Raw genomic sequence first — 26,163 nt, 5'->3', positions numbered from 1 at the left:
AGAGCTGCAAAGGGCTCTGGAGGGCAGGGGAAGGGGCAGGGAGAGCTGCAAACGGCTCTGGAGGGCAGGGGAAGGGGCAGGGAGAACTGCAAACAGCTCTGGAGGGTAGAGGGAGGGGGACAAACTCCAGCCCCCAGTAATGAAGCCCTAAAGCAAGGCACTGCAGTGGTGCATTGAGGATGCCTTTAATCACAGAGCACCAAAACTCCTCGCCAGTGCCGTGGCAGATCTGCACTTCCACCATCTGCTCCCTCTGCTGCTCTGCCCCCGGTTCTCAAACAGGGAGTAAAAATAAACCCCCGCCCCCCCCCCCACCCCCCAAAAGAGAGTAATGAGAATGACCTGTTCCAGGAGAAGGAATGTGGCTCTCCCTGCAGGGCTGCACTGCTTCCACTTGCAAGGCTTTGGGGGTTATTTTTGGGGGGGTTTGTTTTATTTCTGCCTGGTTTAGTCCTGTAGAAGCTTCTGAGCTGGCAGAGCTCTTCCTCTCCCTGGGAAGAACTCTTGCCAGGCTCAGGCTCTGTCTCCTCCCTACCTCAGACTCACCATGGAGCTGCTTTCAGCCTTTCTGCCAGGCTCGGGGATGCAGCCCAGAAATGAACAGTTTGGGAGTAAAGGGAGTGGGGAAGGGAAGAAAAGGAGACCCCCACCCCCCGAACGGCTGCAGGGAGCTGTGTGGGAGCATCCGAGCGGGAGGGAAGGGCAGAGGTGGCAGAGGGGCAGGGGGATGCAGGCAGCATGGCCTGGGGCTGAGGCAGAGGGGCTCTGCCCTCCCCCCGGCAGGGCGGGGGGGGGGTCCTTAGGGCCCCTCGAAGAAGCTGCTGCTGCGGAAGACGGAGGAGACGATCTTGCCGGTGGAGTTGATGGTGCCCTCGCTGTCCGAGCTCGACTCCGAGTCGCTGCTGCCCGAGTAGGCTCCCAGCCCGGGCAGGATCCCGATGCAGACAGCCGCCGAGGGGCAGTGCACGGCGGAGCCCCCCCCGGAGCTGCTGCCCAGGGCCACGCAGGAGGCTTTGTCTGCAAGAGGAGGGGCAGGGTCGGACGGGAGGGCACAGCGCAGCGGAGCTGGGGGCGACCTCCCGCGGCCCCAACGGGGAGCGGAGCCCCCTCGGGGGGGGGTACTGGGAGCGAGGGCGCAGCGCAGCACTGCGGAGCTGGGGGGGACCTCCCGCGGCCCCAACGGGGAGCGGAGCCCCCTCGGGGGGGGTACTGGGAGCGAGGGCGCAGCGCAGCACTGCGGAGCTGGGGGGGACCTCCCAGGGTCCAAATGAGGCAGTGGTGCCCCTCGGGGGGGGTACTGGGATCAGGGCGGATGAGCATCTTTTGTCAGTGAGGTGGGCACTGGGAGCGAGGCAGCCTCGGGTGGCACCAAGCTGTGTGCTGCTGGCAGCTGGAGGGAAGGATGCAGCCAGAGGGGCCTGGGCAGGCTGCAGAGCTGTGCCCAAGCCAAGCTCAGGGAGTTGAGCAAGGGCAAGGGCAAGGTCCTGCAGCTGGGGCAGGGCAGTGCCCAGCACAGAGCCAGGCTGGGGAGCAGCTGGGGCAGGGCAGTGCCCAGCACAGAGCCAGGCTGGGGAGCAGCTGGGGCAGGGCAGTGCCCAGCACAGAGCCAGGCTGGCTGAGCAGCTGGGGCAGGGCAGTGCCCAGCACAGAGCCAGGCTGGGGAGCAGCTGGGGCAGGGCAGTGCCCAGCACAGAGCCAGGCTGGGGAGCAGCTGGGGCAGGGCAGTGCCCAGCACAGAGCCAGGCTGGTGAGCAGATGGGGCAGGGCAGTGCCCAGCACAGAGCCAGGCTGGCTGAGCAGCTGGGGCAGGGCAGTGCCCAGCACAGAGCCAGGCTGGTGAGCAGCTGGGGCAGGGCAGTGCCCAGCACAGAGCCAGGCTGGGGAGCAGCTGGGGCAGGGCAGTGCCCAGCACAGAGCCAGGCTGGCTGAGCAGTGGCTGCAGAGCAGCCTGCAGCAGAAGGCCTTGGGGGGGTCAGGGGGTGCCCAAGTGCCCAGCAGGCAGCACTGGTGGCTGCAGCCCAGAGCCAGCTGTGTGCTGGCTGCAGCCAGAGCAGGCAGAGCAGCAGCACAGGGAGGGGATTCTGCCCCTCCAATCTGCTCTGCTCAGCCCTCCCCTGCAGCACTGCCTCCAGCTCTGGGAACCCAGCACAGGAAGGGCCTGGAGCTGCTGGACAGGGGCCAGAGGAGGCCACCGAGAGGCTGAGAGGCTGCTGGAGAAGCTCTGCTGTGGGCACAGGCTGGCAGAGTTGGGGCTGTGCAGCCTGCAGAAGGCTCCAGGCAGGCATTAGAGCAGAAACCTGTTTGGTGGGAGGGTGCCATGGCTGCTGCTCTCTGCAGGCAGGGCTGCCCCAGCTGCCCCTCACCTGCTGCTGCCTGCTGGGTGAGTGCAGGAGGTGATGAAGGCATCAGGCAGCTGCTGGAGCTGCTCTGACAGGGAAGGGTTTTGCTGCCTCGGGGGCTGGAGGCTTTTCCTCTCAGCACTTCCAGCCCAGCCCTGCTCTGGCACAGATTCCTCTCTCTGTGCCTCCTCGAGCTGCCAGCTTGCTGCTTGCCAAGCAGCAGTGCCACCACACGTGGATAAACAGCTCTGCTCTGGCCCATGGAGGAGCTCTGAGCTGTGTGTGCAGTACAGCAGCCGAGCTGGGGGGGAGGGTCAGCCCCACTGTTGTGCCACTCAACACCTCCACAGCTCATTACATCAGTGCCAGGAAGGGCCTTGGGCTGTCACCCCAGGCCTGACTCCTCTCAGGGCAGCCCTGGCAGCGAAGGCTGGGGGGCAGCTTCCTTCCCCCCCCAGCTGCCCCCAGACTGCTGCCCCCAAGGGCTGGATTCTGTGACTGCAGAGCAGCAGCAGCCAGAGCCAGGCAGAGAGGAGCACACCCAGGTGAGTGGGAGCTGCTTCCCCTGGCACTGTCCTGCTTGTGGCTGGCTCAGGGGAAGGCCTCAGCAGTTCCTCTGCCCCAGAGCTCGCTGGGCTGAGGAAACCTTTTGCCTCACTGCCACTCCTGCAGCAGGCACAACCTGAGAGCCATGGGGCAGGGCCCAGCTGGCTGTGCTGCAGCTCTGGGTGCTGCTTGCTCTGACCCCAAGCTGCCACCTCCTGCTTCTGGAAGAGGCACTGCCAGGCTATGCTGCTTTGGGCAGCCAGGGGAGGATGTGGCCAGCCCAGCCTGCTGAGCTCACTGCAGGGCACTGCACAGCACCAGCACAGCCAGGCACAGGCCACAGCTGTGCCAGGGCAGGTGTGGGCTGGCTGTGAGGAGGAAGCTGCTGGCAGAGAGAGTGATTGGCACTGGCATGGGCTGCCCAGGGAGGTGGTGGAGTGGCCGTGGCTGGAGGGGTTGGAGCCAAGGCTGGCTGGGCACTGAGTGCCATGGTGTGGTTGTTTGGGCAGGGCTGTGTGCTAGGTTGGCACTGAGTGCCATGGTGTGGTTGGTTGGGCAGGGCTGGGTGCTAGGTTGGCACTGAGTGCCATGGTGTGGTTGTTTGGGCAGGGCTGGGTGCTAGGTTGGCACTGAGTGCCTTGGTGTGGTTGTTTGGGCAGGGCTGGGTGCTAGGTTGGCACTGAGTGCCATGGTGTGGTTGGTTGGGCAGGGCTGGGTGCTAGGTTGGCACTGAGTGCCACGGTGTGGTTGGTTGGGCAGGGCTGGGTGCTAGGTTGGCACTGAGTGCCACGGTGTGGTTGGTTGGGCAGGGCTGGGTGCTAGGTTGGCACTGAGTGCCATGCTCTGTGTGCTAGGCTGGGTGCTAGCTTGGAGCTCTCTTCCACCCTGCCTGCTTCTCTGCTTCTCTGGCCCCAGCTGCCCTTTGTGCTGCCTCTCCCAGGCCAGCTCTGAGCTGTGCTGTGCAGAAGGAAGCAGCAGAAGAGCAAACCCTGTGCCAGATGCCACCCCAGGGGGCATGGCAGGTGCCAGGGCTGCAGAGCTCAGCACCTACCTTGATTCTTCTCGTCATGATCAGGGTCTAGCTTCAACCTCTTCACGCTGTTGCCACCATCTGAACTGTGGGCAGAGAAGGAAGTGTCTCCTCCCTCAGACCCCTGGGCAAAGCCACCACCTGCCCCCACCTGCTGCACCCTCCCTCTTGGCTCTTCTGGTCCCAGCTCCCTCTTGGCTCTTCTGGTCCCAGCTCCCTCTTGGCTCTTCTGGTCCCAGCTCCCTCTTGGCTCTTCTGGTCCCAGCTCCCTCTTGGCTCTTCTGGTCCCAGCTCCCTCTTGGCTCTTCTGGTCCCAGCTCCCTCTTGGCTCTTCTGGTCCCAGCTCCCTCTTGGCTCTTCTGGTCCCAGCTCCCTCTTGGCTCTTCTGGTCCCAGCTCCCTCTTGGCTCTTCTGGTCCCAGCTCCCTCTTGGCACTGCTGATCCCAGCTCCCTCTTGGCTCTGCTGATCCCAGCTCCCTCTTGGCTCTTCTGGTCCCAGCTCCCTCTTGGCACTGCTGATCCCAGCTCCCTCTTGGCTCTGCTGATCCCAGCTCCCTCTTGGCTCTTCTGATCCCAGCTCCCTCTTGGCTCTTCTGGTCCCAGCTCCCTCTTGGCTCTGCTGATCCCAGCTCCCTCTTGGCACTGCTGATCCCAGCTCCCTCTTGGCTCTTCTGGTCCCAGCTCCCTCTTGGCTCTTCTGGTCCCAGCTCCCTCTTGGCTCTGCTGATCCCAGCTCCCTCTTGGCTCTTCTGGTCCCAGCTCCCTCTTGGCTCTGCTGATCCCAGCTCCCTCTTGGCACTGCTGGTCCCAGCTCCCTCTTGGCTCTTCTGGTCCCAGCTCCCTCTTGGCACTGCTGATCCCAGCTCCCTCTTGGCACTTCTGGTCCCAGCTCCCTCTTGGCTCTTCTGGTCCCAGCTCCCTCTTGGCTCTTCTGATCCCAGCTCCCTCTTGGCTCTTCTGATCCCAGCTCCCTCTTGGCTCTTCTGGTCCCAGCTCCCTCTTGGCTCTTCTGATCCCAGCTCCCTCTTGGCTCTTCTGATCCCAGCTCCCTCTTGGCTCTTCTGATCCCAGCTCCCTCTTGGCTCTTCTGGTCCCAGCTCCCTCTTGGCACTGCTGATCCCAGCTCCCTCTTGGCTCTGCTGATCCCAGCTCCCTCTTGGCATTGCTGATCCCAGCTCCCTCTTGGCTCTGCTGATCCCAGCTCCCTCTTGGCTCTGCTGATCCCAGCTCCCTCTTGGCTCTTCTGGTCCCAGCTCCCTCTTGGCTCTTCTGATCCCAGCTCCCTCTTGGCTCTGCTGATCCCAGCTCCCTCTTGGCACTTCTGGTCCCAGCTCCCTCTTGGCTCTGCTGATCCCAGCTCCCTCTTGGCTCTTCTGGTCCCAGCTCCCTCTTGGCACTGCTGGTCCCAGCTCCCTCTTGGCACTGCTGATCCCAGCTCCCTCTTGGCTCTGCTGATCCCAGCTCCCTCTTGGCACTGCTGATCCCAGCTCCCTCTTGGCTCTTCTGGTCCCAGCTCCCTCTTGGCTCTGCTGATCCCAGCTCCCTCTAGGCACTTCTGGTCCCAGCTCCCTCTTGGCTCTTCTGGTCCCAGCTCCCTCTTGGCACTGCTGATCCCAGCTCCCTCTTGGCTCTGCTGATCCCAGCTCCCTCTTGGCTCTTCTGGTCCCAGCTCCCTCTTGGCTCTTCTGATCCCAGCTCCCTCTTGGCTCTTCTGGTCCCAGCTCCCTCTTGGCACTGCTGATCCCAGCTCCCTCTTGGCACTGCTGATCCCAGCTCCCTCTTGGCACTGCTGATCCCAGCTCCCTCTTGGCACTGCTGATCCCAGCTCCCTCTTGGCTCTTCTGATCCCAGCTCCCTCTTGGCTCTTCTGGTCCCAGCTCCCTCTTGGCTCTTCTGATCCCAGCTCCCTCTTGGCTCTTCTGGTCCCAGCTCCCTCTTGGCTCTTCTGGTCCCAGCTCCCTCTTGGCTCTGCTGATCCCAGCTCCCTCTTGGCACTGCTGATCCCAGCTCCCTCTTGGCACTGCTGATCCCAGCTCCCTCTTGGCACTTCTGGTCCCAGCTCCCTCCTGGCTCTTCTGATCCCAGCTCCCCCTTGGCATTGCTGATCCCAGCTCCCTCTTGGCACTGCTGATCCCAGCTCCCTCTTGGCACTGCTGATCCCAGCTCCCCCTTGGCACTGCTGATCCCAGCTCCCTCTTGGCACTTCTGGTCCCAGCTCCCTCTTGGCACTTCTGGTCCCAGCTCCCCCTTGGCTCTTCTGGTCCCAGCTCCCTCTTGGCTCTGCTGATCCCAGCTCCCTCTTGGCACTTCTGATCCCAGCTCCCTCTTGGCACTGCTGATCCCAGCTCCCTCTTGGCACTTCTGGTCCCAGCTCCCTCTTGGCACTGCTGGTCCCAGCTCCCCCTTGGCTCTGCTGATCCCAGCTCCCTCTTGGCACTTCTGACCCCAGCTCCCTCTTGGCACTTCTGGTCCCAGCTCCCTCTTGGCACTTCTGATCCCAGCTCCCCCTTGGCACTTCTGACCCCAGCTCCCTCTTGGCTCTGCTGATCCCAGCTCCCTCTTGGCACTGCTCACTTTCTTTTTGCCCATCTTGCATGTTCCCAGTCCTAAGCCATGCACATAAACAAAGCCTCCCAGCTTCAGCGGTGCCGAGTGACTGAGTGTGAGCACTGCCAGGCGTTAACCCCTTCCTGCCCTGCCACAGCAGGCAGTGCAGCTGAAAGCCTTCCCTTGCAGGGGGAGGGGGGATCCCTGGCAGGGGGAGGGGGGATCCCTGGCAGGGGGAGGGGAGATCCCTGGCAGGGGGAGGGGGGATTTGTGCTGCCTGCTTCAGAAGGAGCTCCAAAGCTCAGGGCAGCAGCTGTGGAGCTCAGGGCAGACCCTCTGCCCTCGGCCACGTAGCCCCAGGAGGAGATGGCCAAGCCAGCAGTGCCCAGCAATGGCAGCAGCGAGGCTGTGGTGGCAGCAGGGTGCCCGTGGAGCTGCTCCCTTCCCACAGATGCCATCTGCAGAACTCAGATCTGCCATCAAGCACATGCCAGCTCCTTCCTCGCATCCTGCTGCCTCAAGGACTGGGAGCTCCAAGTCAAAAACTCCCCCAAGCCTCACTGCTGGCTGCCTGTTATCAGCTCCAGGCTCTCCCTGCCCCCCACACCACTACCCAAGGCCACCCCAGGAGGTGGGGAAGGGCTGAGCTCGGGCTGCAGGCACTGGCAGCTGAGCAGCTCCCTGCAGCACAGGCTGCTGAACCACGGCTGGGGCACCCTGGGAAGCACAGCCTGGATTCTGGGGTCTCAGCAATCACCCCGAGCTGCAGGCAGTGAGGCTGTGGCAGCCAGGCTGCTCCCCCAGGCTTGCCAGTGCCTGAGGGGTGCCTGAGGGGTGCCTGAGTACCCTGCAGAAGAGAAGGCTCTGGGGACACCCCAGAGCAGCCTCCCAGGACCTGCAGGGGCTACAGAGGGACTGTGCCCAAAGGCCTGCAGGGTCATTCTGTGCTCAACCTCCCTGGGCAGCCTGTGCCAGGCTCTCACCACCCTCCTGCTCCTTCCTCAGCTCCACTCTCACCCTGCTCTTCCTCATCTCAGACCAATCTTTGATCCCATTCTGTGCTTCTGTGCTCCACAACCTCCCTGGGCAGCCTGTGCCAGGCTCTCACTACCCTCCTGCTCCTTCCTCATCTCAGACCAATCTTTGATCCCATTCTGTGCTTCTGTGCTCCACAACCTCCCTGGGCAGCCTGTGCCAGGCTCTCACCACCTTCCTGCTGCTTCCCCAGCTCCACTCTCAGCCTGCTCAGCCTCAGCTCAGACCAATCTTTGATCCCATTCTCTGCTTCTATGCTCCACGACCTCCCTGGAGATGTTGCAGGCCAGGCTGGAGGAGGCCTTGAACACCCTGTGCAGATGGGAGGTGTCCCTGCAGCTGCTCCCCAGGCTCCCTCCCCACCCAACCTTTCCACGCTCACACTGCACACGAAGCTTCTTCACTCCATCACCTCCTGCCCTGCTGTGCCCCCTTGCAAGCAGCCCAAACCTCCCCCCCCAGCCACAGCCCCAATCAGCTGAGGCAGGCTGCAAACCTGAACGGCAAAGCAGCTTGCTCCACACAGAGAGATGCCAAACAGATCCCCTCGGGCTGCCCAGGCAGGCGTGCCCAAGCCTGGCAGCCTCCCCACAGAGCCTGCCCAATGCCCTGCACACAGCTGCCTCCTGTGCTTCCCTCTCCCCCCCTCCCCAGTTCCTGAGAGGCTGCAGAGAGCTGCTTGGGCTTTTCTCCTGCCTCCCTTCCTTCCTGCAGGGCAGGGCTGGCAGCTGCAGGCTCTCCTGGTCTGCCTCCCTCGCACTGCTCCTCCTGCCTTCAGAGGTGTGAAACCAACCTCCTGTGCTTCACAGCTCCTGCCAGCAGCTTGGCCTGAGAGAACTTGGGCTTGTTTTCCACCGCCTTCACGGGCAGCTTCCTCTCAGCTTCCTTCTTTGGGTCGCTGCTGACTCCCACCTTGGCGAGAGTGCTGTGAGTGAAGGGTTAAGGAGCAGCAGGGAAGGGATGCGGAGCACAGCCACCTCCTCCCCGGAGCACAGCCACCTCCTCCCCGGAACACAGACACCTCGTCCCCGGAGCACAGACACCTCCTCCCCGGAGCACAGCCACCTCCTCCCCGGAACACAGACACCTCGTCCCCGGAGCACAGACACCTCCTCCCCGGAGCACAGCCACCTCCTCCCCGGCGGGCTCCGGCTGCCAGCAGTGAGCCAACCAAGCTCATTCACAGCCCAGCACAGGCACTGTGCTTTAAAGGGAGCAGGCAGGCAGAGAGGGCCCTGGGGGTGCTGTGAGAGAGCAGCTGCAGAGGAGGCAGCAGTGTGCCCAGGTGGGCAGCAGAGCCAGTGGCATCCTGGGCTGGCTGAGGAGCAGTGTGGGCAGCAGGAGAAGGGAGGTTCTTGTGCCCCTGTGCCCAGCCCTGCTCAGGCCAGCCCTGGAGTGCTGTGTCCAGCTGTGGGCTCCTGAATTGCAGAGAGCTGCTGAGGTGCTGGAAGGTGCTGAGAGAAGGGCAGCAAGGCTGGGGAGGGGCCTGGAGCAGAGCCCTGTGAGGAGAGGCTGAGGGAGCTGGGGGGGTGCAGGCTGCAGCAGAGGAGCCTCAGGGCAGAGCTGATTGCTGCCTGCAGCTGCCTGCAGGGAGGCTGTAGCCAGGTGGGGTTGGGCTCTGGTGCCAGGCAGGCAGCAGCAGCAGAAGGGGCCCCAGGCTGAAGCTGTGGCAGGGCAGGTGTGGGCTGGCTGTGGGGAGGAAGCTGCTGGCAGAGAGAGTGATTGGCACTGGCATGGGCTGCCCAGGGAGGTGGTGGAGTGGCCGTGGCTGGAGGGGTTCAAGCAAAGCCTGGATGAGGCACTTGGTGCCATGGTGTGGTTGACTGGCTAGGGCTGGGTGCTAGGTTGGCACTGAGTGCCATGGTGTGGTTGGTTGGGCAGGGCTGGGTGCTAGGTTGGCACTGAGTGCCATGGTGTGGTTGACTGGCTAGGGCTGGGTGCTAGGTTGGCACTGAGTGCCATGGTGTGGTTGGTTGGGCAGGGCTGGGTGCTAGGTTGGCACTGAGTGCCATGGTGTGGTTGTTTGGGCAGGGCTGGGTGCTAGGTTGGCACTGAGTGCCATGGTCTGGTCGCTCGGCTAGGGCTGGGTGAGCTTGGAGCTCTCTCCAAACCTGTTTGGTTCTCTGACACTGTGATCAGGAGCACCTGTAAAGAGGGACCAAGGAGGTGGTTATCTTCTGCTCTGCTGAGACCTCACCTGTAGCACTGCCTCCAACTCTAGGGCAGGCTGGTGAGCAGCTGGGGCAGGGCAGTGCCCAGCACAGAGCCAGGCTGGTGAGCAGCTGGGGCAGGGCAGTGCCCAGCACAGAGCCAGGCTGGTGAGCAGCTGGGGCAGGGCAGTGCCCAGCACAGAGCCAGGCTGGCTGAGCAGTGGCTGCAGAGCAGCCTGCAGCAGAAGGCCCTGGAGGGGTCAGGGGGTGCCCAAGTGCCCAGCACACAGCACTGGTGGCTGCAGCCCAGAGCCAGCTGTGTGCTGGCTGCAGCCAGAGCAGGCAGAGCAGCAGCACAGGGAGGGGATTCTGCCCCTCCAATCTGCTCTGCTCAGCCCTCCCCTGCAGCACTGCCTCCAGCTCTGGGAACCCAGCACAGGAAGGGCCTGGAGCTGCTGGGCAGGGGCCAGAGGAGGCCACCGAGAGGCTGAGAGGCTGCTGGAGAAGCTCTGCTGTGGGCACAGGCTGGCAGAGTTGGGGCTGTGCAGCCTGCAGAAGGCTCCAGGCAGGCATTAGAGTAGAAACCTGTTTGGTGGGAGGGTGCTGAGGGCTGGAGCAGGCTGCCCAGAGAGGTTGTGAAGTTTCCTTCTCTGGAGACTTCCAAGCCCCTTCCTGGATGTGTTGCTGTGTGCCCTGCCCTGGGTGCCCCTGCTCTGCTTAGCCATAGAACCAAGCAGGCTGGAACAGAGCTCCAAACTCATCCAGTCCAAGATAGCACCCAGCACTGTGCAGCCATCCAGGCCATGGCACCAAATGCCTCATCCAGGCTTTGCTTGCACACCTGCAGGGGCAGTGACTCCACCACCTCCCTGGAGGTCTGTGCCCACCCTCCCATGCTGTGGTTCTGTGATTTCCACTCCCCAAACCCTCATTCTGCTGAAGCCAGCAGACCTCTCACCCCTCTCCAAGGTCCAGCTCCCCTCCCTCCGGGGGCACAAGGCAGCTGGCACCGGTTTGGAGCCCCAGAAGGAGGTGACAGACCCGATCAGGGCTGCCTGTGGGCAGGGCTGACTCCAGCAGGCTGTAGCTGCAGAGCAGAGCTAAGCAGCTTGCAGCAGGGTTAGCAGGGTGGGATGCAGCTGAAAGCTGCAACCAGGTGGAGAAGCTTAAGCAGCTTCTCAGACAGGATAAGAAGGAGCTTGAGCTCCTAGCAGGTGAGTGGCAGATCCCATCCTGCCCCAACAGCCAATGTGCAGCTGGGAGGGCATCCAAGCTCCTGTGTGTTAATGAACCCCAGAGAGCCCCAGGGACCAGCTGGGATAAGCTTTCTGGGTGATGGGAGTTGAACTGAGCTGACTCAGCACCCTGGCAGCCTGGGGCTGGCAAGTGCCCAGGGCAGGGCACTCCACTGCTTGCCCTGGGTTTTGGGAGGGGGAGACCTTGGAGCTGCTTTCCAGTAGCTGAAGGGATCCTGCAGGAAGGCTGCAGAGAGACTTCTGCTGAGGGTGCTCAGAGACAGGCCAAGGGGGAATGGTTTGAGCAGAGTGAAGAGTGGAGCTGAGGGAAGAGTTGTGAAGCATGAGGGTGGGGAAGAGACTGGCACAGGCCTCACCCAGCCTGGTACTGAACACCTCCCTGGACAAACCTGTGCTACTCTCTTCCCACCCTCAACCTGTGCCAGTCTCTGCCCACCCTCACTGCCAACCACTTCATCCTCCTCTCCACTCCCAGTCTCCTCCACGCAGAGCACTAAGCCTGGTTGCTTCCTGCCTCAGCTGTGTCCTCCCAGCCAAAAGCTCCTTCTGGCCGTCGGGAGGCTCAGCAGCGCCATCCTGTGGCCATCAGGAGCAAGCTGAGAGCTCCTCCTGTCAAACAGGCGTTGAAGTTCCAGCACAGGATTCCAACATCCTGAGGTCTCCACTCCTCCACACCGACCTTCGGCACTTTGCTGTGCTCTGAAACGAGAGGGCAGGAGCAGCTCTGCTGTGGGCACAGGCTGGCAGAGTTGGGGCTGTGCAGCCTGGGGAGGAGAAGGCTGCAGGGAGAGCTGAGAGCAGCCTTGCAGTGCCTGAAGGGGCTGCAGGGGAGCTGGGGAGGGACTGTGGGCAAGGGCTGGCAGTGCCAGGAGGAGGGAGAATGGCTGAGAGCTGGGAGAGGGGAGAAGGAGAGTGGAGAGGAGGGAGGAAGTGTTGGCAGTAAGGGTGGGCAGAGCCTGGCACAGCTTGCCCAGGGAGCCACCACCCCTGCAGACATTCAGGATCAAACCTGATTGCATCCCTGATGTGCTCAAACGTTTTTCCCTTCTCTCCACTCTTCCAGCTCAAACCACCCCCCCCTTGCCCTGGCACAACAGGCCCTGCTCAGACCTCTCTGCCCTGCTCAGACCTCTCTGCCCTGCTTTCTTAGAGCTCCTTTCAGCACTGAAAGGCCACCAGAAGCCTTCTCCTCCGGAGCCTTCTCCTCCCCAGGCTGCACAGCCCCAACTCTGCCAGCCTGTGCCCACAGCAGAGCTTCTCCAGCAGCCTCTCAGCCTCTCGGTGGCCTCCTCTGGCCCCTGCCCAGCAGCTCCAGGCCCTTCCTGTGCTGGGTTCCCAGAGCTGGAGGCAGTGCTGCAGGGGAGGGCAGAGCAGAGGGGCAGGATCTCCTCTCTCCACCTCTGCCCATGCTGCTGTGGATGCAGCCCAGGCTGCCCTTGGCCTTCTGTGCCCACTGCTGGCTCCTGCCCAGCCTCTCCCCCCACCAGCACCCCCAAGGCTTTCTCTGCAGGGTTGCTCTCAATCTCCTCACCCTCAAGCCTGGATTGACACCAAAGACTGCCCTGACCCAGGTGCAGCTTTCCCAGTCCCTGTTCTGGGCAGGAGGATTGGATCTGATGATCTTCTGAGGTCCCTCTTAGCCCTTAACGTTCTGTGAACCATAACCACCAAGCTCCAGGTGCAAACTGCCTCCCTCCCCCAGATTTCAGCCAGATGAGTCCTGCTGCAAGCTGAGGCTATGGGAGAGGAAATAAAAAGGAAGCAAGAAGAAACAGCTACAGAGGAAAGAGAATGGGCAAAGCTCCTCCCCAGGTCACCAAATCCATCCTCCCTCCCCTCCACCCAGGTTCATCAACAGCAGGACTGCAGGTGCAGAGCCAAAGGATGAGGTGGAGAGTGAAGATGAGGGAGAGATTGTTGGCAGTGAGGGTGGGCAGAGACTGGCAGAGGTTGAGGGTGAGGGGAGACTGGCACAGGGTGAGGGTGGTGAGACACTGGCACAGGTTGTCCAGGGAGATTGTGGAGCACAGAATGGAATCTTTGACCCTCCCCAGCTCTCCTGGAGCCTCCTTCAAGCTCTCTTGCTTTGGGGCAGCAGCAGCAGCAGCAAAGTGGTTTGGAGCTGTTGTGGGTCAGCTCTGCCCACTGGAAGGCTGCAGGGAGACATCAGAGCAGCCTTGCAGTGCCTGAAGGAGGCTGCAGGGAGAGACTTTGGGCAAGGGCTGGCAGTGCCAGGAGGAGGGAGAATGGCTTGGAGCTGGGAGAGGGAGAGTGGAGAGGAGGAAGGAATTGTTGGCAGTGAGGGCAGGCAGAGACTTGCAGAGGTTGAGGGTGAGGAGAGACTGGCACAGGGTGAGGGTGAGGAGAGACTGGCACAGGGTGCCCAGGGAGGTTGTGGAGCACAGAAGCACAGAATGGGATCTTTGATCTTCTGTGCTTCACAACCTCCCTGGAGGTGTTCAGTGCCAGCCTGGATGAGGCCTTGAGTGCTGTGAGAGGTGCCCCTGGCTCACGGAATGAGGGAGGTTGGCACTGGCTGAGTTTTGAGGTCCCTTCCAACCCATCCTATTCTGTGATGGTCCCAAGAGCACAAAGCAATCAGGTGGCCTCTGTGTGTCCTCAACATCCCTGCCGAGGAGATGCAGGCATCGTCAGTGAGGCTAATTCAAGGCCACAGCAGAGTCCCTCCAGGCTGGTATGGCTCACCCCAGACTTAATGTGACCTAACTGGAGCTGTCAGCTGCTGCCAGAGCACAGCCCTGCAGCAGCCAGAGCAGCTAAACATAGAATCAGCATCAGGCAGGGCTGGAAGGGAGCACAAGGAGCAGGCAGTGCCAACCCCTGCCATGCCCAGGGACACCCTACCCTAGAGCAGGCTGCACACAGCCTCAGCCAGCCTGGCCACAAACACCTCCAGCCATGGGGCCTCAACCCCCTCCCTGGGCAACCCATTCCAGCCTCTCACCACTCTCCTGCTCAGCAACTTCCTCCTCCCCTCCAGCCTCACTCTCCCCACCTCCACCTTTGCTCCAGCCCCCCCACTCCTGACACTCCCTCACAGCCCCAAAAGTCCCTCCCCAGCTTTTTTGCAGCCCCTGCAGATGCTGCAAGGCCACCAGAAGGTGCCCTGGGAGCCTCCTCTGCTGCAGCCTGCACAGCCCCAACTCTTTCAGGCTGTGCTCACAGCAGAGCTGCTGCAGCCTCTCAGCATCCTCCTGGCCCTGCTCTGGACACTCTGCAGCACCTCCACAGCCCTCTTGTGCCAGGGGCTCCACAATGCCATGTGCAGGTCTCCACACAGTGACCTGACAGCACTGCTGGGCACACAGAGGACTCTGAGTAAGGCACAGGAGGGCTGAGAAGCAGCAAGAGCAAAGCCAGCAGCAAGGCAGCAAAGCAGATCAGCAGCACTGACTGGAGACAAAGGGCAGGGAAATGAGCAAGCCTGAGGCAAAGCTTAGTGCTAGGGCAGGGAGGGGGTAAAAAACATCAACCAAACCTTCTTGTGTTGAAGGGAAGAAATCCTGACACAGAGAGGGCCAAAGCAAAGGCAGCAGCAGCTGAGACACAGAAGGGGCCAAAGCAAAGGCAGCAGCAGCTGAGAGAGGGGAAGGGGGGAAGGAGTTTGGCACTGAGGGTGTGGAGAGCCTGGCCCAGGCTGCCCAGAGAGGTGGGAGCTGCCCCAGTGCACTGCAGCTGAGGTTGGCTGTGGCCGTAGGCAGCCTGCCGTGGCCGCAGCTGTCCCTGCTGAGTGCAGGGGCTTGGAGTGGGTGAGCTGAAGGTCCCTTCCCAGGCAGAGCAGTCCGGGAGATAAGGGAGCTGCTCCTGCTGGAACAGGCAATCCAAGCTGAGAATCATTAACCAGCCTGAAGCAGTGCAGACCTCGGTGGCTTTGGCACTGCTCAGCTTCGTTTGCCCTCTGGTTTTGGTCACCTCCTTCCACCCACAAAGGCTTTGATTTACACTGAAGAGCCCCCGAGCACTCCTGCTTTGCTCTCCAGGGGCCTACAGCTAATGCTTCTCAGCAGGAGGCCAAAAGCCCAGCAGGAAACCTCTCAGAACCTCAACGTTGAGCTCAGCACCGAAATGCTCAAATCATTACAACCTCTACTCCCCGACAGACAACGACCATCCCTCTGCTGGCTCCTGCAGAAGGCTCCAGGCACATCTTGGAGCAGCCTTCCAGGAGCTGAAGGGGCTGCAGGAGAGCTGGGGAGGGACTTTGGGCAAGGGCTGGCAGTGCCAGGAGGAGGGAGAATGGCTTTGAGCTGGGAGAGGGAGAGTGGAGAGGAGGAAGAAATTGTTGGCAGAGAGGGTGGGGAGAGACTGGCACAGGTTGCCCAGGGAGGTTGTGGAGCACAGAAGCAGAGAATGGGATCAAAGCTTGGAACATTTCTTCCACTCCAAGATCTGGGAACTGTTGGAGCAGGTCCAGAGGAGGCCACCGAGAGGCTGAGAGGCTGCTGGAGAAGCTCTGCTGTGGGCACAGGCTGGCAGAGTTGGGGCTGTGCAGCCTGGGGAGGAGAAGGCTGCAGGGAGAGCTGAGAGCAGCCTTGCAGTGCCTGAAGGGGCTGCAGGGGAGCTGGGGAGGGACCTTGGGCAAGGGCTGGCAGTGCCAGGAGGAGGGAGAATGGCTCTGAGCTGGGAGAGGGGAGAGGAGAAATTGTTGGCAGTGAGGGTGGTGAGAGCCTGGCACAGGCTGCCAGGGAGGCTGTGGAGCACAGGAGCACAGAATGGGATCTTTGCTGTGATCTTGGATCCCATTCTGTGCTCCACAACCTCTCTGGAGGTGTTCAGTGCCAGGCTGGATGGGGCCTGGTAGGAGCTGTCCCTGCCCTTGGTCCCTTCCAACCCAAACCCACTCAGTGAATCCCTGATGAGCCAAGGACTGGAAGCCAGGAGCTGCTTTCCTCTGGGGGCTTCCTCTTCAGCTGTGGCATTTCATGCCTCAATTGCAAGGAAACTACAAACCCCTCCAACGATGAGAGGGGGAGAGGAAGGGAGAGAGGAGAGGAAGGGAAAGAGGAGAGGAGAGGAAGGGAAAGAGGAGAGGAGAGGAAGGGAAAGAGGAGAGGAGAGGAAGGGAAAGAGGAGAGGAGAGGAAGGGAAAGAGGAGAGGAGAGGAAGGGAAAGAGGAGAGGAGAGGAAGGGAAAGAGGAGAGGAGAGGAAGGGAAAGAGGAGAGGAGAGGAAGGGAAAGAGGAGAGGAGAGGAAGGGAAAGAGGAGAGGAGAGGAAGGGAAAGAGGAGAGGAGAGGAAGGGAAAGAGGAGAGGAGAGGAAGGGAAAGAGGAGAGGAGAGGAAGGGAAAGAGGAGAGGAGAGGAAGGGAAAGAGGAGAGGAGAGGAAGGGAAAGAGGAGAGGAGAGGAAGGGAAAGAGGAGAGGAGAGGAAGGGAAAGAGGAGAGGAGAGGAAGGGAAAGAGGAGAGGAGAGGAAGGGAAAGAGGAGAGGAGAGGAAGGGAAAGAGGAGAGGAGAGGAAGGGAAAGAGGAGAGGAGAGGAAGGGAAAGAGGAGAGGAAAGGAAGGGAAAGAGGAAAGAAGGAGAGGAAGGAGCCAAAGGCATGTGGAGGTCAGGGCAGGGAGGAATATCCAAGGTGGCAGTGGGAGAGCCGAGCCCCAGAGACAACACCAACCGTTCCCTGGCTGGCACTGCCCCCTGGAGAGCAGCTGCACCAGCAAGCTGCCCAGGACGGGCCCAAAGTGCAGCCCCAAGTCCGTGCTTCACCCCTCAGAGCAAAGGATATTCTGTACTCGTTCAGCTCCTTCAGCTCCTCCTCTCTTCGCTGCTTTTCCAGCAGCTCCTGCTGCCGGGAGACCTCGTCCAGGAAATGTGTCTCATCCTCATCCAGGCCTCTCACCATGTTCTCTGAGAGGGGGGCACAAGAGGGTACACTCAGAAGCCAAAACCACTTTGAAGCAGCCATCGATGGGGCATGGAATCACAGCAGCAAGGTTGGAAAAGCTCTCTGAGAGCATCCAGTCCATCCAACCCCACCCAGCCCCACCCTGGGCACCAAGCCATGGCCACACGGTCCAGGAGAGGAAACCAAACAGCACCAAAGCACTTCTAAACCCTGGGAGTCACAGCATGGTTTGGGCTGGGGAAGCTCTCTGAGAGCATCCAGGCCAGCAGTGACCCAGCCCCACCCTGGGCACCAGACCCTCTGCCCAGGTGCCATGGCCACACAGCTCTGCAGCACCTCCAGCCAGGGGCACTCCCTGGGCAGCCTCTGCCAAGCCCTGACCACTGCACCAGCAGAGACATTTCTCCTCCTCTCCAGCCTAAGCCTCCCCTGGCACAATCCCAGCCCAGGTCCTCTCTTCCTATGCCCTGAGCCCAGGGGGCAGAGCCCAGCCCCAGCTGGCTGCAGCCTCCTCTCAGGGAGCTGCACAGAGCAATGAGCTCTCCCTCAGCCTCCTCTGCTCCAGGGGCTGAACATCCTCACCTCCTACAGCTCCAACTTGTACCCCACACCCTCCAAACCCCTCACCAGCATTGCTGCTCTTCTCTGGACACCCCCAGCCCTTCCATGTCTTTCTTACACTGTGACACCCAGAACAGAACTCAGGGTTCAAGCTGTGGGCCCTGTTGCTTAGAGGAGTGCCCCACAGCAATGCAGGTTAAGTGTCCACACCTCACCTGTGGCAGTAGGTTTTGAGCTGGGAGAGTGGAGAGGAGGATGAAATTGTTGGCAGTGAGGGTGGTGATGCTCTGGCAGAGGTTGAGGGTGGTGAGACACTGCCACAGGTTGCCCAGGGAGGTTGTGGAGCACAGAAGCATCGAATGGGATCTTCGATCCCATTCGGTGCTTCTGTGCTCCACAACCTCCCTGGAGATGCTCAAGGCCAGGCTGGATGAGGCCTTGGGCAACCAAATCTAGTTGGGAGGGGGCTGGAGTAGATGATGTGTGAGGTCCTTCCCACCCTGAGCCCTTCTAGACCTGTCTGAAACCCACTGCTGCTGTTCCAAGCCCTCTGTCGTGTCTCTGTGCTGCGCCCCAGCGCCGGCTGCTGCACAGGTCCAAAAGGGGAGCCTGTGGGGTGCTTACTGAATTTAAACTGCTCCTCAAATTCCTGCTGCTTCTTTTCTCTCTGCTCCTGCAGCCTTTCATACAAGGAACGAGGGTCATAGGCTTCCTCTGGGCATTCTGCAAGGAACCAAAGTGCTCAGTGAGTGAGGACACCACCAACAGGCAACCGCCAGCGCTGGGCGGTTCCTCCACCAAGCACCTTCCAGGTGGCAGAGCACAAACTGCTACCTTTTAGTTCCTCCTCTTCACCCCCCCAGCAGTGCAATCCTCTCTGCTCTCTTTCCCACAGGCTAGCAAAGTCCATCCCATACCTTCTGGATCCTCAGGTTTCCGGACCTTCTCCCACTCCTCCTGCCTCCTCTTGCGCCGCTCCTCTAGCTCCGCCTCGGACACGAACCTCTTGTTAATGACCAGGTCAGCAGTGCCATCTCCTCCATCCATCCTGCACCAGCCTGGCCTGGGAACGCAGAGCAAAGGGCATCAGGGGCCTGGGTGCAACCTGGCAGGGCAGAGATGCTTCCACACAGCTCTGCCGCCCCCAGTGCAGGGACCTGGAACTGCTGCGGAGCTGCAGCAGCTCAGCAACTGTCCAAGGAGCAGACAATAAGCTTCAGGACTGCAGGGTGCTGCAGCTGGGGCAGGGCAGTGCCCAGCACAGAGCCAGGCTGGTGAGCAGCTGGGGCAGGGCAGTGCCCAGCACAGAGCCAGGCTGGTGAGCAGCTGGGGCAGGGCAGTGCCCAGCACAGAGCCAGGCTGGGGAGCAGCTGGGGCAGGGCAGTGCCCAGCACAGAGCCAGGCTGGGGAGCAGCTGGGGCAGGGCAGTGCCCAGCACAGAGGCAGGCTGGGGAGCAGCTGGGGCAGGGCAGTGCCCAGCACAGAGCCAGGCTGGTGAGCAGCTGGGGCAGGGCAGTGCCCAGCACAGAGCCAGGCTGGGGAGCAGCTGGGGCAGGGCAGTGCCCAGCACAGAGCCAGGCTGGCTGAGCAGTGGCTGCAGAGCAGCCTGCAGCAGAAGGCCTTGGGGGGGGTCAGGGGGTGCCCAAGTGCCCAGCAGGCAGCACTGGTGGCTGCAGCCCAGAGCCAGCTGTGTGCTGGCTGCAGCCAGAGCAGGCAGAGCAGCAGCACAGGGAGGGGATTCTGCCCCTCCAATCTGCTCTGCTCAGCCCTCCCCTGCAGCACTGCCTCCAGCTCTGGGAACCCAGCACAGGAAGGGCCTGGAGCTGCTGGGCAGGGGCCAGAGGAGGCCACCGAGAGGCTGAGAGGCTGCTGGAGAAGCTCTGCTGTGGGCACAGGCTGGCAGAGTTGGGGCTGTGCAGCCTGGGGAGGAGAAGGCTGCAGGGAGAGCTGAGAGCAGCCTTGCAGTGCCTGAAGGGGCTGCAGGGGAGCTGGGGAGGGACCTTGGGCAAGGGCTGGCAGTGCCAGGAGGAGGGAGAATGGCTTGGAGCTGGGAGAGGGAGAGTGGAGGAATTGTTGGCAGTGAGGGTGGGCAGAGCCTGGCACAGGTTGAGGGTGGTGAGAGCCTGGCACAGGCTGCCCAGGGAGGTTGTGGAGCACAGAATGGGATCTTCGATCTTGGATCCCATTCTGTGCTTCTGTGCTCCACAACCTCCCTGGGCAGCCTGTGCCAGGCTCTGCCCACCCTCACTGCCAACTATTTCTTCCTCCTCTGCACTCTCCCTCTCCCAGCTCAAAGCCATTCTCTCTCCTCCTGGCACTGCCAGCCCTTGCCCAAAGTCCCTCTGCCTTGAGCAGCCTGTGGAGGTCACAGAGATGCTCAGAAGCTGGAGGAGCTCTGCTGTGGGCACAGTTTGGCAGGGTTGAGGCTGTGAAGCCTGCAGAGGAGGAGGCTCTGGAGGAGAAGGCTTTTGGTGGCCTTTCAGTGCTGAAAGGAGCTCTAAGAAAGCAGGGCAGAGAGGTCTGAGCAGGGCAGAGAGGTCTGAGCAGGGCCTGTTGTGCCAGGGCAAGGGGGGTTGGTTTGAGCTGGATGAGTGGAGAGAAGGGAAAAACGTTTGAGGGCATCAGGGATGCAACCAGGTTTGATCCTGAATGTCTGCAGGGGTGGTGGCTCCCTGGGCAAGCTGTGCCAGGCTCTGCCCACCCTCACTGCCAACACTTCCTCCCTCCTCTCCACTCTCCCTCTCCCAGCTCAAATCCAGCTCCCAGCCAGCCTGGCCTCAAACACCTCCAGCCATGGGGCCTCAACCCCCTCCCTGGGCAACCCATTCCAGCCTCTCACCACTCTCCTGCTCAGCAACTTCCTCCTCCCCTCCAGGCTGGCCCTCCCCACCTCCAGCTTTGCTCCATGCCCCCCACTCCTGCCACTCCCTGCCAGTTTCCCTGAGCTCTTGCTGGTAACAGAGGTGGCAACTTGAGCCCCGAGCAGAAAGCCAGGTCAGAGCACTGGGCTGGACAGGGGGGAGCTGGAGCACAGCTAAGCCTCAGGGGTCTCTCAGAGCAGGGGAGGAGTGCCAGCCCCAGGCTGCTGGCTCCTTCCCCCCTGGTGTCCCAGCCAACAAGCACCCTAACCCCAGCTCACCCCCCAGAGCCCACAGCTCAGTGCCATGGGGTGCTGACAGTGGCACCCAGGCACCTCAGATCCCTTCTCCTACAAAAGACTTCTCTGACTCTGTGAACACCTTCTGAGGGCCACTCCTGAGGGTGCTTCCAGCTGGAAGCTCAGGAGGAGACAGAGCTGCAGAGAGGCTCTGAGGAGCAGAGTCCTGCACCCAGGCACCGCTCAGCAAGCGCCAGGGAGAGCAGCAGCTCTGCCTGCCTGCTGCACAGGGGCACAGAGGTGCCACAGCCACAGCCAGCCCTGGCTCCAGCTGGCTCCATGGGCTCAGCCCTTCCTCCTCGGCAAAGGCAGCGCCTGGCAGCACTGCACTGCACTGCACTGCACTGCCAGGGGCACAGAGCAGAGAACCACAGAGCCGAGCAGGCTGGAACAGAGCTCCAAGCTCACCCTGCCCAGCCTAGCACCCAGCCAGGCCCAACCATGCCACTGGGTGCCAACCTAGCACCCAGACCTGCCCACACATGCCACTGGGTGCCAACCTAGCACCCAGACCTGCCCAAACATGCCACTGGGTGCCAACCTAGCACCCAGCCCTAACCAGAGCATGGCACTGAGTGCCAACCTAGCACCCAGCCCTAACCAGAGCATGGCACTGGGTGCCAACCTAGCACCCAGCCCTAGCCAAGCAACCACACCATGGCACTCAGGGCCAACCTAGCACCCAGCCCTGCCCAACTAACCACACCATGGCACTCAGTGCCAACCTAGCACCCAGCCTTGCCCAACCAACCACACCATGGCACTCAGTGCCAACCTAGCAACCAGCCCTGCCCAACCAACCAACCACACCAAGGCACTCAGTGCCAACCTAGCACCCAGCCCTGCCCAAACAACCACACCATGGCACTCAGTGCCAGCCTAGCACCCAGCCCTGCCCAAACAACCACACCATGGCACTCAGTGCCCAGCCAGCCTTGGCTCCAACCCCTCCAGCCACGGCCACTCCACCACCTCCCTGGGCAGCCCATGCCAGTGCCAATCACTCTCTCTGCCAGCAGCTTCCTCCTCACAGCCAGCCCACACCTGCCCTGCCACAGCTTCAGCCTGGGGCCCCTTCTGCTGCTGCTGCCTGCCTGGCACCAGAGCCCAACCCCACCTGGCTACAGCCTCCCTGCAGGCAGCTGCAGGCAGCAATCAGCTCTGCCCTGAGGCTCCTCTGCTGCAGCCTGCACCCCCCCAGCTCCCTCAGCCTCTCCTCACAGGGCTGTGCTCCAGGCCCCTCCCCAGCCTTGCTGCCCTTCTCTCAGCACCTTCCAGCACCTCAGCAGCTCTCTGCAATTCAGGAGCCCACAGCTGGACACAGCACTCCAGGGCTGGCCTGAGCAGGGCTGGGCACAGGGGCACAAGAACCTCCCTTCTCCTGCTGCCCACACTGCTCCTCAGCCAGCCCAGGATGCCACTGGCTCTGCTGCCCACCTGGGCACACTGCTGCCTCCTCTGCAGCTGCTCTCTCACAGCACCCCCAGGGCCCTCTCTGCCTGCTCCATTCACGCACACCCTCCCAAGGTCTCTCAGAGCACACCAAGCACTGCCGTTTGCCAGCTGCCTCCCGCCGTTCTGGCCGGTGAGTTCCGGGGGGACGCAGTCGTTTATGTCACAGCTGCCAACTGCACCTTGGCATTACCAGACGGTGACAGACGCAGGAGCAATCTCCCAGCCCCTGCCGTGGGCCGGGCCGGAGCAGAGGCGGAGCAGAGCGGCGCGGAGGCAGTGTGCGGGAACCCGTGCGCAGCTCCCGCACCCCCAGCCCCGCACAGCGCTCCCGCTCCACGCATCGCCGCTGCAGCCCCGAGCAGCTCCGCAGCCCCTCCGCAGCGCAGCGGAGCCGGAGCAGGCGCTGCCTGCCGCCCCCCCGCGCCGGTGTCCGCCAGAGCCCCGCCCGCGGCCGAGCGCTCCCGCAGGGCCCTGCTCCGCTGCCCGCCGGCGCCGCCGAGCCCTCCCCGCGGCCTCTCGCTCCCGACCTGCCCTTCCCTGGCTCGCTGCGGGAGCGGCCTGCGCCCGCGGCCCCGTCCGCACGGCCCGGCCCGGCCCTTTCCCTCCCTGCTCCCCAAGGCCCTCGCAGACCAACCACCCGCCCTCTCCCCGCCGCGCTCGCAGCGCGCCCGGCGCAGCCTGGGGCAGGCTCGGAGCGGGGCTGCCGCCCGCACCTACCGCGGCCCGGCCGCTACAGCCACAGGCACCGCCGGGCCCGCAGCGCCGCCATGCAGCCCGCACAGCCCCGGCCCGCCCCTTCCGCCCGGGGCAGCCAACCGGCGCAGCGCTTCCTCGGACAGCCCCTCCCGGAGAGCAGCCAATCCGCTCCGCTCTTACAGCGGCGGGAGCGCTGACTGACGGGTGACGTCAGAGCAAGGCTGCGTCTCCATTGGGCGAAGCGCTCGCGCCGGGGTGGTGCCCGGGGGCGGGGCCGGGGTCGCCCGGGAGAGGCGGGGGGCGGGGCCGGGCGGGGCCGGGCGGGCCGGGGGCGGGGCCGGGCGGGGGGCGGGGCCGGGGGCGCCTCCATCTTTCCGCCGAGCGCCGCCGCGGCACAAAGGAGCGGAGCCGCCGGGCCGGGGCGGGCGGGGGCTGGGCCCCGCGGCGGCCCTCAGGCTTCCCGCCACGGCAGAGGCACGGCTTGGCTCGGCACGGTACGGTACGGCACGGCACGGCACGTACTGCCCGGGGGGCGGCGGGGGCGGTGGGGCGGCTGGGCCGGTGCCGGGGGCGCGGCGGCTGGTGCTAGGGGCAGCGGCAGCGGCGGGTTGGGCTCCGGTGGCCGCGCCGGAGCCGGTGCGTCGAGCCTGGCTTCGACTTGAGGAGGGCAGGGCGTGGTGTGCGTCCCGGCCCCGCTGCCCGTTTCTGCGGGAGCCAGGCGTGCCGCTGCTGCCGGGACAGGGTCCCGGTGGGGCTTGAGCGGGCGCCGGGAGGCCGCTGCAGAGCGGGACGGGGCTCTGGGCCGGTGCAGCCCCCGGGCGGCCTGAGGCAGGGCCCGCGCTCCCCCCGCCGCCGTTCCCTCTGCCAGGGGGTGCCTTGGGCCCCGCGGATCCCCCTGCCGCGCCGGGCGGAGGGGCAGCGGGCGCCAACGGGCGGGTGGGCATGGGCCGGCCCCGCTTGCCCGGAGCCCGTTGGGCTGCTGGGCGCTCCCGGTGCTGGGCCGTGAGGCCTGGAGCTGGCTCGGGGTGTGGAGGTCAGTAGCCGGCAGAAGGGAGCGGCCAGGCTTGGCGGAGCCGGGGGGTGCCGGCGGGGCACGCCGGGCTGCGGGGCGTTTGGGGCCGGTGAGGCTCCGGGGTCGCTAACGGCGCGGCCCCGGTGCGGGGCTCCGGCGGGCACCTGTGTGACTTGCAAAACAAAGGCTTCGCTGGAGCGCTCCGGTGCCAGTGCGGCTTCGGTGGGCAGGGACGGGGGAGGTGGTGCTCCGGGGGCTCAGCGCCGGCCCTTGGCCAGAGCTCGGGGTCCTGGCAGCTCCTCGCCGCTCCCCGCGTACCAAACGCTGCTGCGGTGAAGTTCTGTGTCCTGCGGGGCGAGCCCGGAGGTGCGGAGGGCGCTGCGGGGGCAGCTGGAGCGGCTGGGCTGGGCTCTGGCCTGCCTGGGCAGCAGGTTGGGCAGCAGCAGCTGCGCTGCCCCTGGCACGGCCACGCCGCGGACCTGCTGTGGTCTCCCGGTTGGGTGCTTGCAGGGCAGAGCCCTTGGCTGCTCCTGGAGCTCGCCTGGCAGCGCTGTGGTTGCCTCCTGAGCACTGTCTGTAGCTCGCCCCTCTGGGGTGTACCCTGAGCACCCCCGCATCAGCCGCGGCTGGAGGGGGCCAGCAGGACCGGCCGTGCCCAGGGACGCCCTGCCCTAGAGCAGGCTGCCCACAGCCCCAGCAGCCCGGCCTGGACTGGGGGGTTTGGTTAGCCACTGCTGATGCTCATCCTCTGCTGTGCAGCAGCACAGAGCCACAGCAGGGCTTTGGTTTGTGCCCTCCAAGACTGAGTCCAGCCTGAAACCCAGCCCCACCCTGGGCACCAAACCCTCTGCCCAGGTGCCATGGCCACACAGCTCTGCAGCACCTCCAGCCAGGGGCACTCCCTGGGCAGCCTCTGCCAAGCCCTGACCACTGCACCAGCAGAGACATTTCTCCTCCTCTCCAGCCTAAGCCTCCCCTGGCACAATCCCAGCCCAGGTCCTCTCCTCCTATGCCCTGAGCCCAGGGGGCAGAGCCCAGCCCCAGCTGGCTGCAGCCTCCTCTCAGGGAGCTGCACAGAGCAATGAGCTCTGCCTCAGCCTCCTCTGCCCCACACAACTTCCAAATGATTTCCTTCCACATTTGAAGTCTTTGAAGGGTTTCTGGTGGCAGAGGTGAAGCCCCCACACTGCCTGGAGAGTCCCTCTGCAGGAAGCTGTCCCAACACGTTCCATGGATGGTGTGTCCTGGTTCTTTGGTGTCTTGGCAGGTGTCTGCTGTCCTTTAATTGCAGTTAGATTCTGCTGGGTGCTTAATGGCCTCAGTCACACTGCCACCCTGTTGTGATGGATCGTGCACAATGCATCATCTGTGCTAATGTTGATGTTCAGGTGAGGTTCACTGAGTTCTTAAAGTGCCAAAGGCAAACGAGAGGACACAGCCTCAGGCTGTGCCAGGGGAGATTTAGGCTGGAGGTGAGGAGAAAGTTCTTCCCTGAGAGAGTCATTGGGCACTGGAATGGGCTGCCCGGGGAGGTGGTGGAGTCCCCGTGCCTGGAGCTGTTCAAGGCAGGACTGGACGTGGCACTTGGTGCCATGGTCTGGCCTTGAGCTCTGTGGTAAAGGGTTGGACTTGATGCTCTGTGAGGTCTCTTCCAACCCTGAGGATACTGTGACACTGCACACCCTCAGCTGCCCCTCCCCAGCCCTCTGCTCCAGACCCTTCCCCACCTTCACTGCCCTGCTCTGGACCTGCTCAGCTGCTCAATGCCCCTCTGGGAGTGAGAGTCCCAAAACTGCACCCAGGGTTCAAGCTGTGCCCTCAGCAGTGCCAGCCCAGGGGCACAATCCCTGCCCTGCTCCTGCTGCCCACACCACTGCTGATCCAGCCCAGGCTGCTGCTGCCCTGAATGCCCACCTGGGCACCCCCTGGCTCCTCTTCAGCTGCTGCCACCCAGCACCCCCAGGGCTGTCTTTGCTGGCTGGGTGCAGTGCCTCCTCCGGGCTGCCTTCCCTGCAGCTCTGGCTGGTGCTGGAGGTCCCCTGCAGCCCTCACCGCTCTGTGCCTCTGGGCTGCCGCTGCCGCTTGGCTTTCGCTTTCTCTTTGGCTCTTGCAAAACCTCTGCTGCTGCTGCTGAGGCTCCTGGTGGCTGCCCTGAGCCCAGAGGTCGCCTTGGTGCCCAGCCTGGGCTCATCTCACGCAGCGAGACTTTGCTCCGTGGGGAGGCACAGGCACAAGAGCTGCCCTCCCCCTCCCCCCACCCCCAAATGCATTCAGCCTTGGGGGCACTGCCCTGTGCTCAGCCTGCTGCTGCCTTTGGCCCTTCTGTGTCTCTGCCTGCTGCTGCCTTTGGCCCTTCTGTGTCTCTGCCTGCTGCTGCCTTTGGCCCTTCTGTGGCTCAGCTGCTGCTGCCTTTGGCCCTTCTGTGTCTGTGCCTGCTGCTGCCTTTGGCCCTTCTGTGTCTCTCAGCTGCTGCTGCCTTTGGTCCTTCTGTGGCTCAGCTGCTGCTGCCTTTGGCCC

General features: G+C 63.2%; 2 protein-coding genes across 2 annotated transcripts in view; one reads left to right on the top strand and one right to left on the bottom strand.

The window, feature by feature from the left end:
* Positions 1-169: 169 nt before the first annotated feature.
* Positions 170-22,763, bottom strand: PSME3IP1 (proteasome activator subunit 3 interacting protein 1). The gene is made up of 7 exons (XM_064160623.1): positions 22,656-22,763; positions 18,244-18,389; positions 17,951-18,049; positions 16,646-16,767; positions 8,291-8,424; positions 3,937-4,001; positions 170-1,017 (listed from the first exon to the last, which is right to left on the bottom strand). The coding sequence occupies exons 2-7, from the start codon at positions 18,371-18,373 to the stop codon at positions 800-802; spliced, it is 768 nt and encodes a 255-aa protein (XP_064016693.1). The 5' UTR covers positions 18,374-18,389; positions 22,656-22,763; the 3' UTR covers positions 170-799.
* Positions 22,764-23,020: 257 nt separating this feature from the next.
* The window catches only part of RSPRY1 (ring finger and SPRY domain containing 1), a 52,829-nt gene continuing 49,686 nt past the window's right edge, over positions 23,021-26,163 (top strand). The window contains exon 1 of the mRNA XM_064159808.1: positions 23,021-23,133. The gene's annotated coding sequence lies outside the window, so the exon portion shown is untranslated. The remainder of the gene's footprint in view (positions 23,134-26,163) is intronic.

Source organism: Pogoniulus pusillus, chromosome 20 (assembly GCF_015220805.1).
Source record: "Pogoniulus pusillus isolate bPogPus1 chromosome 20, bPogPus1.pri, whole genome shotgun sequence".
NCBI classification, from domain to species: Eukaryota; Metazoa; Chordata; class Aves; order Piciformes; family Lybiidae; genus Pogoniulus; species Pogoniulus pusillus.
Note: the sequence above shows the minus strand (reverse complement) of the source record. Positions and strands in the feature narration are given on the sequence as shown.

Excerpts from the sequence above, each read along its gene's own strand:
- PSME3IP1 (XM_064160623.1), bottom strand. The coding sequence starts at position 18,373 with ATGGATGGAGGAGATGGCACTGCTGACCTGGTCATTAACAAGAGGTTC. Across the intron at positions 4,002-8,290 it reads GGAGCTGTGAAGCACAGGAG|TTCAGATGGTGGCAACAGCG; the intron begins GTTGGTTTCACA and ends CTCTGCCCACAG. Across the intron at positions 1,018-3,936 it reads TCATGACGAGAAGAATCAAG|ACAAAGCCTCCTGCGTGGCC; the intron begins GTAGGTGCTGAG and ends CTCCTCTTGCAG.